The following is a 13,798-nucleotide window of genomic DNA, read 5'->3' as shown; positions in this document are numbered from 1 at the left end:
GGCAGCCTGGCCCCTCCGAGCGGCATCACCCTGAGGTGCCTGCCTGCGTGGACACCAAGGGCAGGCCCCCTACGCTGGCTCTGCAGGCGGCGCTGGGGCTGGACCCTGCACCCACCCGGCCGGGGCTGCCCTGCACTGCTCCTTTCTGAGGTGTGTGGAACAGGAAGCTGTGATGTGGAGGGAAGTGTACGAGAGTTTCTGCTACATGTAGATTTCTAGTGAGGAACATGCAGCAGTGACCGGCTGCGGTCGGGGGCGTTCCCTTACGTGTCGGGGAGGTCCGGGTGGCTGGCGGTGCGGCCGGTGCCTCTGTTCTCCCTCATTTCCAGTCAGTTCCTGAGAAAATGGGTGGCGTCTCCAGCCGCCATTGGGGATTGGCCTGCAATTGTTTCCATGTGTCTGTGGAACTGGCCCAACACCCCGCGTGGATGCCTGAGCCTGGAGACTGTACTGAACCCTGCGTAGTCTATGTTTTTCCGTACTTGCATATCAGTGACAAACTTTAATTGGTAAATTAGGCACGGTAAGAGATTACAATAATAATAGAACAGTTGTAACAATATACTGTCATAAAAGTTACGTGAACGTGGTCTCTCTCTCTCTCTCTCGCCTTTTGGTGCCCGCCGTGAGATGGCGGTGAGATGGGCGGCGCAGGCATTGCAATGCAGCCTTAGGCTGCTGCTGACCTTGACCAGCCTGGCCATACCGCTGCAGTCCCATGCTGGCGACCCAGCCGGCTACTGTGTGGCTCACAGGCGGGTTGCACATACAGCGTGGACACGCTGGACAAGGGGATGGTTTGTGTCCTGGGTGGGAGGAGCAGGACGGTCTGAGAGTTTATCACCCTACTCAGAACAGCGCACAGTTTAAAACTTACGGAGTGTTTGTGAATGGAGTTTTCCGTTTAATATTTTTGGAGTGCAGTTGACCTCTGGTCATTGAAATCGTGGAAAGTGAAACAGATTCAGGGGTGGCTATGGCATTTCTTCTTCCAGCTCTGTCAGCTTTTGCCTGGTGTAACGTGAAGAAAGCTTTTTGGCCGGGTGCATTCACACTGAGGGTTGTTCTGGCTCCTTGGGGAGCTGACCCCTTCCTTCTCTCTCTCTGATGAGTTCCTTGCTCCGAGGCTGGCTGGGTCTGGTGCTGATATAGCCACCCCAGCTTCCTTTTGGCCAGCGCTTGCCTGGTTCACCTTTTTCCCCTTTTGCTTTCGACTTACCTACCTGTATCAGTATATTTGAAGTAAGTTTCTTGTAGATGGCATATGGTTGGGTTAGGATTTTATTTATCTATTCTGACAACCTCTTCTAATTGGTGTTTTTAGATTATTATGATAGTGTAATTATCAATGTGTTTCAATTAAGGTCTACCATTTTATTATCTGACTTCTGTTAGATCACTATATCATTGCTCTATTTCCTTTTAGGTTTTTAAAAACATATTGTAGTATTCTGTTTTAATTTATTCTAAATTATGTGTTATCTATTTTGCTTTGGATAGCTTTTTTAAAAAGTATTTTAATTTTTCTTTTTTTAAAAGAGACAGGATTTCACTGTGTTGCCCAGACAGGCCTTGAACTCCTGGACTCAAGCGATCCTCCCTTCTCAGTGTCCCAAGTAGCTGGGACTGCAGCGCCAGGCTGTACAGCTTTCTTCGGTGGTTGCTCTAAGGATTTCGAAGTCCATGCTTATTAACATTTCACATTCTGCTGAGGATCTGAAAAGTCTGCTTTTTACTACTTCTAGTGGGACATAGAAATCTTACCCCATCCAGGTTTTCCCTCCCCCTTTTAGATTACAGTTATCTTGTTTATATGATTTATACAATTATATACCTAGAAATATTTTATAATTTACATGTTATGTATTTGTGTAATTTACATTTATGTACACTGAAAGGCCCATTAGACAGTACTTTGATTTTTGCTTTTAACCGCCAAGCACTTTGGAAGAGCTGTGGGGTCGCTGTGTGTCCTGCGCCCTCGCCGCTTACCCTGCCTACTGCCTCTGCTTTGTGGTTCGTGGCCCATGCCTCCTTCCACCTCCCTTCCTGTCAGCCTGAACCGCTGGCCAGCATGCTCTTTATTTTCCTCCTCTGCCCACGTCCTGGCTTCACCTTCCTTCCTGGAAGACACGTTCCCACCTTGAGGGAGGATCCCAAGTTGGCACCTCCCCACTTTAGGCTTAGGCGCATTGTGCCCGCCTTCCGGCCTGCCTGGTCCCCGCTTTAGGCTTAGGCACGTTGTGCCCGCCCTCCGGCCTGCCTGGTCCCCGGGGGGATTCCACGGCCCTCCCACTGTTGCTCTGTGCTCTGCCAGGCGTCATTTCTCCCGCTGTTTTCAAGATCCGTTTTCCTTTATCTTTAGTGTTCAGCAGTTTGACCGTGATGTGTCTGGGTGTGGATTTCTTGTTTGTCTTGTTTGGGATCCATAGAGCTTCTTGAATCTGTAGACAAAAGACTTTCTCCAAATTTAGGGTGTTTTCTGTCATTTTTTTCAGCTGTTTTTCATCGCTGCTTGGTTTCCCCTTTTCCTTTTGCACTCTCATGGCACAGATGTTAGACCTTCTCTCTTGTCCCGAAGATCCCCAAAATTTTTTCAATCTTTTTTCTCTCTGGTATTCAGATTAGAAAACTTACATTGCTCTATCTTCAAGTTCACTGAATCTTTCCTGAGGTTTTTTTTTTTTTTTTTTTAACATTTCAGTAGTGTGTCTTTTAGTTTTGAAATTTCCATTTGGTTCTTCTTTATATCTTGTTTTGTTTGCTTTTTGCTGATTTCCATTTTTTCATTCAGTTTGGGAGTGTTACAATCGTTAGAGCATTTCATAGCACAGTAGTTGCTTTAAAGTCGGGTGGATAATTGCAGCGCCTGTGTTATTTTGGCATCTGTTGACTCTCTTTTCCTGTAGGAGCCCATACATTCCTCGTTCTTTGTGTGCTGAGTAATCTGGGCTGTAAGTGGATGGTTGGATATTATGATATGAGATCTGGGTCTTGTTAAAATCCTAGGAGGATGTTGATATTTTTATTTTAGAAAGCAAACACCCTGAGGAGACTTGGGCTGTGGATCTGACTTGCCTTCAGTGGGTGGCAGCTCCATGTCAATTCTGGCTTCACAGCCTCCTGCACTGCCACTTGGACCTGCCCCCTGTGTGCCCGCTGGTGGCTGTTTGGCTGTGGTCTCAGGGTTTGGGGTGTAAAGAGGATCAGATCCACACCCCTGCAGCTTGAGGATGGGCTTGAAGCTCATGAGCAATTTTGTCAGCTGGCTCTTCTGAGCTGCTTCCTCTCCACACTGCCACTGGGGCTTCCTGGGTCCCTGGAGCTTCCCTTCTCCACCCTCAGCCAGTGCAATGGGACCGACTACCCGTTCCACTGTGCACCTCCATGCCTGCGCCAGTGCTGGAGGAGGGATTTGGGGCTCCTTCTGTTCAGTGTCTCCTCCAGGCCACCTGCTGCTCTTTCCTTCATAGAGTGTGGCTCAGCTGCCCCTGGTCCCATCCTGGGGCAGAGCTGCTCCTGAGTACCCTTGATACTGGAGCAGATTCAGCAGAAGGCAGATTTCCCCCTCTCCCTGGAGCTGGCACTGCAGGTGTGTTTAGACGATGTCTGCCTTCATTTCTGCACCTCTGCTCCAGCTGCGGTGTGGCACTTTCTGTCCGCTGCGGCAGCCCCATACTCCTTGCAATCTCAGCCTGTCTGTGCAGCTAGACAGCTGGTGTTGGGCGGCAGGGCGCTCGTCTTTTCCATGTCAGGCCCTAGCGTGTTTGGAGGCACCACCTAGGAGGTGGCTGCATTTAGGGAGGCTCTGCTGGGCAGATGTGGCATTGGAGAGGCGCTGCCCCTCCAGCACTTTGAGGGGGTCGTCAGACCCTCCAGAGAGTCCTCAGCACCAGCAACTCAGGACGGCGGCCCCCATGGTGGGAAGGATGGCAGGAACCATGTCCCCCACACTGTGACCCTCCTGGAGGCCAGGAGAGCCTGTTCTCAGCGAATGTGGAAGGATAAGCTGCACAGGGCCTCCTAGCCTGCTGGCCCGCATGCCCTGAGAGAGACGTGCGACTCCCAAGGACTGATCATGCCCGCGTCAGCCATGTCCAGTGCCCTCGGGACAGCGGGAAGGGGTTAGAGGCCTGGGTACCCAACCTCGAAGCTTGTTGGGTGTCCCCTCCTCCTCACAGAACAGGGGTCCTTATGTGTTGTTCCAGCCCAGGATGGCGGCCCAGGTGACGCTGGAGGACGCGCTGTCCAATGTGGACCTCCTAGAGGAGCTGCCCCTGCCCGACCAGCAGCCCTGCATCGAGCCCCCGCCATCCTCGCTGCTCTACCAGGTGGGTGCCCAGCAGCTGCGGGGCGTACAGCCTGTGCTCCGACCCCACATGATGTTTTTCTCTTCCTTTCCTTCAGCCAAATTTCAACACTAACTTTGAAGACAGAAATGCATTTGTTACTGGCATCGCAAGATACATCGAACAAGCCACCGTCCACTCTAGCATGGTAATGTTGTGGTGTGTCTTTGTTTCTCTCTGCAGAGAAGGGGCGTGTTTGAAGGGCAGATGTATACTTTTTGGTATTATCCCAATAGACTATGCAGTGAGGAAAAAGAGAAGAAAATGAATGAAATGCCTTATATTTTTAAGACAGTCTTTGCTTTTCTTAGTATAAAAACAATACATGCTGGTTCTGAAAATTCAGTGTCCCTGGCCCAGAGAAAACCTTTGTCAGCGTTTCAAGGGTGTGCCTGCCCTGTTAATGCTCATTCCCTCTCCAGATCTGCACCCACACACACCAGGTATGTGCCCATATGAGATTTAGATTTGTAAATGAATTGCATTGTTATTATAGTTCTGCTTTTTTTTTTTGAGACAGAGTCTTGCTCTGCCACCCAGGCTGGAGTACAGTGGCGCGATCTTGGTTCACTGCAACCTCCGCCTCCCAGATTCAAGCAGTTCTTGTGCCTCAGCCTCCCGAGTCGCTGGGACTACTGGCGCCCACCACTACGCCCAGCTAATTTTTGCATTTTTAGTAGAGACAGGGTTTCACCATGTTGGCTGGGCTGGTCTCGAACTCCTGACCTCAAGTGATCTGCCCACCTTAGCCTCCCAAAGTGCTGGGATTACAGGCATGAGCCACCACACCTAGCTAGTTCTGCATTTTAATGATCTCATGAACAGGTTTTCTTTCTTTCTTTTTTTTTTGAGATGGTCTCACTCAGCTTGCCCAGGCTAGAGTGCAGTGATGTGATTAGGGCTCACTGCAGCCTCAACCTCCCGGGCTCAAGCAATCCTCCCACGTCTGCCTCCTGAGTAGCTGGGACTACAGGCACACACCACCATGCCCATCTACTTTTTTGTATTTTTTGTAGAGGCGAGGTCTCACCATGTTGCCCAGGTTGGTCTCGAATTCCTGGACTCAAGGAATCCGCCTGCCCAGCCTCCCAAAGTACTGGGATTACAGCCTGAGCCACTGCACCTGGACAAGAATATTTTCATGCCATGAAAATGTGCTAGAGAAAGCAATCCTTAATGGCTACGTAAACCATTTTGTAAATGTCCACAATTCAACTATTTTTGCGCATTTACTTCATTTCCTCTTTTATGTCATATAATAAAAAAATGCTGTAGGCCGGGCGCAGTGGCCCACGCTTGTAATCCCAGCATTTTGGGAGGCCAAAGTGGGCAGATCACCTAAGATCAGGAGTTCGAGACCAGCCTGGCCAACATGGTGAAACCCTGTCTCTACAAAAAAAAAAAAAAAATACAAAAATTAACCGGGCATGGTGGTGCGCACACCTGTAATCCCAGCTACTCAGGAGGCTGAGGCAAGAGAATTGCTTGAACCCGGGAGGCAGAGGTTGCAGTGAGCTGAGATCGTGCCACTGCACTCCAGCCTGGGGGACAGAGCAAGACTCGTCTCAAAAAAAAAAAAAAAAAATACTGTGATGAACGTCTCACTAAATAAAGGCTAGATTTAAGAGCATCTGTTTGATTTTTACCAAAGGAAACGATGTTAAAGAGTGGAAAGCAAAAGCAGTTTTACAGCAGTGATGACAGTCCTCTTCCCATGGACTCTCTACCTAGATTTTAAGTGCTGTGGGCGCGCTCCTAACTTTTCCTCCTTCACACCCGGGGCTGGCAGCCCTGCCTCTAGTCCTCTCTGGGACCGGGAGGCCCTGTGAGCCGGTGAGGAGGCCATGGGGATCCTGTGTGTGCTCACACCGGGCAGGGCATTTGCCCTGAGCCCTTCCTCTGTGTTCCCAGCTGCACGTCTCATGGCCAGCAGGTTGTTGAGGGCTGGGTGGAGCCAAGGTGTAATGCCTGTGGCACCCCTCAGAGATGCCTGCGTGTCACTGACACCCCTCTCGCCTGCAGAAGCCGTGGGGTGTTTTGGGTGGTCATTGTGGCCCCCAGCGCCGCACCTCAGTGTCACTAGCTTCTGGCAGCTGTCTCTTGGCACACAGGCCACAGTGCTTAGGATAGTTTGTGGCGCTTTGTCTGGATTTTAGCAACTGGCATCTGCTTTTCATGCTAGTTCCCCCGCCTGCCTTTGATTTGCCCTGTGTTCCATTGCAGAACGAGATGCTGGAGGAGGGCCAAGAATATGCTGTCATGCTGTACACCTGGAGGAGCTGCTCCCGGGCCATCCCACAGGTGCCACGCTCGCCTGGCTCTTCCCCTCCAGCCACACCCTGCCAGGCCCCTGCCCCTGCCATGCCTGGCCCACTCTCCCAGTTCTCACCCCACAGCAGGGCGGGATCACTAGCTCTAGAAGCCCAGCGGCTGCTTCTGGCTGGATCGAAGCCTCTTATGTCATTCTTGTTTCTTTATTCCCAGGTGAAATGTAACGAGCAGCCTAACAGAGTGGAAATCTACGAGAAAACCGTGGAGGTTCTGGAGCCTGAGGTCACAAAACTGATGAATTTCATGTACTTCCAGGTAAAATGGCAAATAATCTGGGGGGTGTAACACCGAGGGGTGGGTTGCTGACCCCTTCCTACCCATCGCTGTCACTGTGAACACCCTGAACAGACTGCCTGCAAATTAAAGCAACCAGTTTCTGAGACAAAAGGGACCAAGCCTTTGACAGTCTAAAGTTCCTCATGCCCTTTCGGAATCAACACTCCTTTTGTGGTTTACTTCTCTTCTCTGAGAGTGATTTTGTGTTTCCTTCATGGAGCCTGCTTTCTGTCAGTTTCAAGTACAATGCTTTGACTTTTTGCCAGTTTGTACTTTTTTTTTTTTTTTTTGAGACAGAGTCTTGCTTTGTCGCCCTGGCTAGAGTGCAATGGCATGATCTCGGCTCACTGCAACCTCTGCCTCCCAAGTTCAAGCGATTCTCCTGCCTCAGCCTCCTAAGTAGCTGGGATTACAGGTGTGAGCCACCACACCTGGCCAGTTTGTACTTTTGATTCGTCTGCTCTTTCAGGTATTTTCTTGCTGTTAGCCTCACCCTGACTGTCCATTCCTGGTGGTCCTCGCCCTGGCCGTGGTTAGGCAAGAAGTAGCCACATGGAAGGGGCTTGCTGCTTTTTAAAGAAGTATTTTGGAAACATCCAGATTTTTTATGATGATGTCCTTCAGCAAAGGGAGGAGATGGAACTAACTAGGAGATGAATTTTTGTTTTACCTTGAAAGTTACCAAGAGGAAAAAAATCTCTCCCACTTTTCACTTCTGAAAGTTAGAACATCTGAATTTTACAGGCGTTTTATTGGAGCATTTGCTCAGTAATTTTGCTGGAATAATCAGCAAGATTTTGTTACTTCAGTGATGTAGTTGGTAAAGTGCAAGTCAAGTAATGATGGTGCAGAGCAGGCAGTGGGAGCTGCTTTCGGGAAGGGGTCTGGTTGCCCACATTGTAAACACTTGGGCCTGGAGCCTCACTGGGCAGATCGTTTCTCATCGAGGAGCAGTGACTGCAGGTGCTTGAAGGAGGGACATGGGCTTGGCTCCTCACTGACCTGCAGCTTTCTGCCCTCCTGCTTCCTCTGCACAGAGAAATGCCATTGAGCGTTTCTGCGGGGAGGTGAGGCGCCTGTGCCATGCCGAGAGGAGGAAGGACTTCGTGTCAGAAGCCTACCTGATCACACTGGGCAAGTTCATCAACATGTTCGCTGTGCTGGATGAGCTAAAGAACATGAAGTGCAGTGTGAAGAACGACCACTCAGCGTACAAGAGGTGAGCACCGGCCTCGCGCACTGCGGGCCCTCCCGAGAGCACCCAGCTCAGTGGCCTGCCTTGTGCACAGCAGGTGTGTGTCTTTGTGTGCTGAAGTTGTCACTTCTGGTAGGCAGCAGCTACGTCTCAGTGTCAGGGCTGTGTGAGCACCTGCTCCGAGGGATAAGGTGAGGGGAGCCAGCAGATAAGTGTATATCGTGGCTTTGCATAGCTAGAGCAGGCTCTTCGTGCCCTGGCTGTCCTCTGATGTCACAGAGGACCTTCGAGCCCCTGGGAAGACAGACATGCACAAGATGTAGGCCTAGCTCACAGAGCACAGGCATCTGGCTCAGGGAGCATCTTGGCAAGGGGGCAGGTGGCCTCTGCAGCCCACCTTGGGCGTTGGGGCTGCTGTCCTCGGTGCCGGTCACTCGCCAGTGGGGGTCCCCGGCACATGAGCACCGTCCCAGCAATGTGCAGACGTGGCCCATGCACAGTCACAGGGTGTCTCGGGGTCACACTGCGCTTCCAGGTCCTCTCCCTGGCGGTTTTCTTTCTGGATGTAGAGAGCTTCTGGAGAAGCTAGCCTCTGGAGAGGCTGGCAAGACGAGCGGAAGAGGCAGGCATGGCCCGGTGTGTGCTTCTGGAGCAGTGTGGGGCAGTGGGTGGCCGATGGGCATTTGGTGACACTCGGCACGCTGCCGACCGGCGTTCGGTGACACTCGGCATGCTGCTCACCGGCGTTTGGTGACACTTGGCGCACTGTCTCCTGATGCTCTTGCTCTGCTTCATCTGTGCTCAGTGCTTTTGAAGACATGTTTTGCTGGAATGAGATGCTAATTTCAATTTCCTCTGCTAAGTAAGGCATCTTAGCTCTAAAATTAAATTCGAAGAGACCTTACTTTGCATCTGAATATGCTCTAGTTATGTTGCATTTTAAATCATACAACTGTTGCTATGTCTTTATTTAAAAAACCCACTTGGGACAAAATGAGGCAGCAGTAGGAGTCAAGCTAGGTCAGGCAGAATTTTAAGCCTCATTCATGTGAAATAATGCAGTGTTCCATTTATCACCTAAAATCATCAGCTCTGCACAGAAGTCTGGATCTTCAGAACTAGAGAAAGGTCTCTGGAGTTGACCTGTGAGCCCCTCTTGGGGCGGAAGTCTGAAGGGTCCCTGTTTGATAACAGCATCTGTGGGATTCTAGCATCGAGACTACTGGTCGGAGTGGGCTTCTGGTCCCAGCCGCCCAACCCAGTAGCTGTGTGATTTTAAGCAGCCTTTTCAGCCGCCGTTTTGGCTTTGTCAGGGAAATGGGGGAGGTGGTTTTCAATATTTAAAAGTATTTAAAAGTTGTGTGTGTGTGTTGTTGTTGCTTTTTTCCTTTTAGCACTAGCACCTTTATTCTAAAGCCTAGTCTGTAAAACAGTTTACAGATGGGGCTGCTGTGTGCAAAGCTGGGGAAGGAGGGTTTCCCCTCTAGCGTCTTCACCAGTGTCTTCACCACCTCCAGGTTCCCCTGAGCACCAAAGAGTGGGCCTGGGGCAGTTCCGTAGCTCTTACTGCTGCCTCTTCCTCTGACCTCTGTCTGGGACCCCTGTTGGTTAACCTTCCCAGACCATCACCCCCACCCCTCCCAAGACCCCCACCACACACACACGCATTTAGCTCTTTTGGCACCTGCTGGTAGCTACTAGTATAACCTCTTTTAAGTGTCAATGCCAAGATAACTCATATGGTTATGGTGAGGCTTGAGGAAAATAGAAAAGAGTATCCTTGACCCTTTCCTTAGTCTCACCACCCGCCACCTCAGCAGCTACTCAAATCAATAAAGCAAACATGGCCAGCTGCGATGGCTCACACCTGTAATCCCAGCACCTTGAGAGGCTGAGGCAGAAGGATCACTTGAGCCCAGGAATTTGAGAGCAGCCTGGGTAACATAGCAAGACCCCATCTCTAAAAAAACAAGAGCAAAAAAAACTAGCCGGGTGTGGTGGCATGCACCTGTGGTCCCAGCTACTTGGGATGCTGAGGTTGGAGAATCACTTGAGCCCAGGAGGTAGAGGCTGCAGTGAGCTGTGATTGTACCACTGTACTCCAGCCTGGGTGACAGAGTGAGACCCTGTGTCTATTTAAAAAAAAAGGAAACATGGTTTTTTCTTTTTGAGACAGAGTCTCACTGGCCCAGGCTGGAGTGCGGTGGCACGATCTTGGCTCACTGCAACCTCTGCGTCTCCTGGATTCAAGCAATTCTCCTGTCTCAGCCTCCCGAGTAGTTGGGATTACAGGTGTGAGCCGCCACACCAGGCTAATTTTTATATTTTTAGTAGAGATGGGGTTTCACCATGTTGGCCAGGCTGGTGTTGAACTCCTGACCTCAAGTGATTTGCCTGCCTCCTTCTCCCAAAATGCTGGGATTACTGGCATGAGCCACCATGCCCCGCCCTGGAAACGTGTTTAAAAAGGCAAGGAATGTTACCGTATCAGTTAATATTAGGTTTAACTGTATGCAATTGTTTAAAGCCCAGGGAAATAGCAGTGGCTTTAAAAAGATTGCAGTTTATTTCTCTGTCTCCTGAAAAGTCCTGAATTGGGTGGTCTGCAGCTGATCGAGGCTCTATGGGACCCAAGGCTCCTGTGGTCCTGCGGCTCTGCTTCAGGTGTTGCCTCCTGGTCCTAAATGGTTGCTTAAGCTCCAGCTGTCATTTCTCCATTCCAGTCAGCAGGCAGAAAGTGGGGAAAGATGGGCTCCATGCTTCCTTATGAATAAACTTTGAGTGCTTGTCAGTATCTTGCATTATATCTCATGGCCTAGTCCTTGGTCACGTGGCCACAGCTAGCTGCAGGGTGGGCGAGGCACACGGAATGTGTGGGGCTCCCTGGAATGTGTGTTCCACAGAAATGCAGGGCTCGTTCCTAAGGAGGAAGGGGAGGAAGTGAATGTTGGTGTAGGTTATCAGCCTTTGCCTTGGTAACTCTTAAAACTAAACCCCCAAGGTTCTGGGTTGCACAGACCTATCCTTATGTGGGCCATTTCCACTGAACTTTCTTGCGGGGCAGTCCTAGATGATCAGAATCCTCACACCCCACCTTCACCCTGCCCTGCCAGACCTCGCAGGCTCAGCATGGCCTTGCGGTATTGTATTGTTGGGCCTCACTGTACGGGTGTAGCTACAAATTGGTGGCAGGCCAGGGCTCTGTCTCAGGACCTTGGACACCAGTGGTCCCTGAGGTGGCCTGGGGAGGTTTGGTCCAGAGGGTTCCCAGCAGAGAACCTCAGCAGTGCTGGCCGGCTTCATGGCAGGGCTTGTGGGAGTCACGGAGATGGCAGTGGCCCTTCTCAGACTCGGGGTCCAGGAGCCCTGTGCCCCCTAGATGAGGTGGGCGGGCGTCCACCAGTATAGGGCAGAGACTAGTGTGCAGGGACCCTGCAGGAAGCCGTCGGCTGTGACCAGCAGGGTGGAGAGCTGTCCTAGGCTGTGCAAGACACGTCTAAGTTGGCAGAAGACTGACCTGGAGCGCAGGGCCAGAGACGCCTGAAAAGGCTGAAATCATAGCTGGCTTCTGAGATTGACCCACATTTCTGCAGATGACTGTAGGGGAAAGGGATCCCGCTTGAACCAGGCTTTTTTTTTTTTTTTTTTTTTTTTTTTTTTTTTTTTTTTAATGTGGCACGTTGGTGCATTTTGGGATGAATTCTTTTTGTTTTCAAAGGGCCGCTCAGTTTTTACGTAAAATGGCAGATCCACAGTCCATCCAGGAATCGCAGAATCTGTCCATGTTCCTGGCCAATCATAACAAGATCACACAGGTAAGGCTGGTGTTTGCACACTCAGGTTGATGGGCCAAGCAGCCGGCCAGGCGCTGGGCCCATGCATGAGTCTCTTGCTCTGTGTTTCAGTCTCTGCAGCAGCAGCTCGAAGTGATTTCTGGCTACGAAGAGCTCCTGGCAGATATTGTGAACCTGTGTGTGGATTACTACGAGAACAGGATGTATTTGACACCCAGTGAGAAACACATGCTTCTCAAAGTACGTGTGTGGGGACGCTAGCCCGTGGCACTGCCGAGGGACAGCCTTACTCTTGTCAATAGGCTGTGCTTTATCTAGAATCCTTTTGACAGCTGTGTCTTATTTGCATGCTGTCATGTGTGAACAGCGTCCTGCCCTTGCACACAGCCTGCACAATAGGCTCTCAACACACCCCATGAGTGTGTCACACACTGACCCTGGGAGAAGGTGCTGGCCAGGAGGTCTGGGTCAAGGATTCTCAGCTTTTTTTTTTTTTTTTTTTTAAGCTGCTTTTCGTTTTATTCTCGAGGCAGAGTGTTGCTCTTGCCAAGGCTGGAGTGCAGTGGCACAATCACAGCCCACTATAGCCTCAACCTCCTGGGCTCAAGTGATCCTCCCACATCAGCCTCCTAAGTAGCTGGGACTACAGGTGCACGCCACCATGCCTCGCTAATTTTTAAATTTTTTGTAGAGAGAGAATCTTGCCATGTTGTACAGGCTGTTCTCAAACTCCTGGGCTCAAGGCACCCTCCTGCCTCAGCCTCCCAAAGCTCTGTGAATACAAGCTTGAGCCACTGAGCCCAGCCCTTTTTATTTTTTTTTTTATTTTTGAGACAGGGCTTTGCTCTTTCACCCAGGCTCCAGTGCAATGGTGTGGACACAGCTCACTATAGCCTTGACCTCCTTGGCTCAAGTGATCTTTCTGCCTCAGGCTCCTGAGTAACTGGGACCACAGGCACTTGCACCAATGCCCAGCTAAGTTTTTGAATTTTTGTAGATAAGAGATCTCATTTTGTTGCCCTGGCTGGCCTTGAACTCCTGGGCTCAAGCAGTCTTCTTGCCTTGTCCCCCACAAAGTGCTAGGATTACAGGCATAAGCCACCACGCCCCGCCAGCTTTGTGACAGAAGTTATCCAAGATTCTACTTGTCAAGCATGTGATTCCTAGGACTTTGATACCTTGTGTCACATAATTAAAGTAGCCTTTTGTTGGTTCACCATATTCTTTATTATTCTGTTCAAATTAGGAAGGTTTCCATCTGTGTTTCTCATGGGAAAGATGGGCGGCAGTTCGGCTGTTCCCTTTGCTCTGTTCTCCACCTCTGCAGGGTGGCCTTGGGGGACCCTTTGCTGGGTGTCCCGCCAGCCCAGCCCCCAGACTCCTCCTGAGCAGGGGAGCACTGTCCACGGAGTGCTTTGTGACAGCAGAAACGTTGTGACTGCACCAGCTGGTGTGGGAGCCCTGGCCATGAGCCCCTGTGGAGCACTGGAGCATGCAGGTGGCTAGTCCACGTTAAGAATTTTTAGTTTGTGACTGGGCACGGTGGCTCATGCCTGTAATCCCAGCACTTTGGGAGTTGAGGTGGGTGGATCACTTGAGGTCAGGTGTTTTACACCAGCCTGACCAACATGGTGAAACCCCATCTCTACTAAAAATACAAAAAAAATTAGCCAGGCGTGGTGGTCATGGGTGCCTGTAATCCCAGCTACTTGGGAGGTTGAGGCAGGAGAATCGCTTGAACCTGGGAGGCAGAGGTTGCAGTGAGCTGAGATGGCACCACTGCACTCCAGCCTGGGTGACAGAGCAAGACTCCATCTCAAAAAAAAAAACAAAAAAAGAATTTTTAGTTTGCA

The 13,798-nt window shown here is 50.6% G+C and overlaps 1 protein-coding gene across 6 annotated transcripts in view; it reads left to right on the top strand.

The window, feature by feature from the left end:
* CYFIP1 (cytoplasmic FMR1 interacting protein 1) overlaps positions 1–13,798 on the top strand; it is a 111,616-nt gene that overhangs the window by 29,716 nt on the left and 68,102 nt on the right. For all 6 annotated transcript variants that reach the window (XM_055363296.2, XM_055363297.2, XM_055363295.2 and 3 more), the window contains exons 2-8: positions 4,209–4,331; positions 4,408–4,497; positions 6,573–6,650; positions 6,834–6,935; positions 7,994–8,175; positions 11,870–11,966; positions 12,057–12,185. In XM_055363296.2, coding sequence (XP_055219271.1) covers positions 4,209–4,331; positions 4,408–4,497; positions 6,573–6,650; positions 6,834–6,935; positions 7,994–8,175; positions 11,870–11,966; positions 12,057–12,185 — 801 coding nt within the window. The remainder of the gene's footprint in view (positions 1–4,208; positions 4,332–4,407; positions 4,498–6,572; positions 6,651–6,833; positions 6,936–7,993; positions 8,176–11,869; positions 11,967–12,056; positions 12,186–13,798) is intronic.

Source organism: Gorilla gorilla, chromosome 16 (genome assembly GCF_029281585.2).
Source record: "Gorilla gorilla gorilla isolate KB3781 chromosome 16, NHGRI_mGorGor1-v2.1_pri, whole genome shotgun sequence".
Taxonomy (NCBI): domain Eukaryota; kingdom Metazoa; phylum Chordata; class Mammalia; order Primates; family Hominidae; genus Gorilla; species Gorilla gorilla.
Note: the sequence above shows the minus strand (reverse complement) of the source record. Positions and strands in the feature narration are given on the sequence as shown.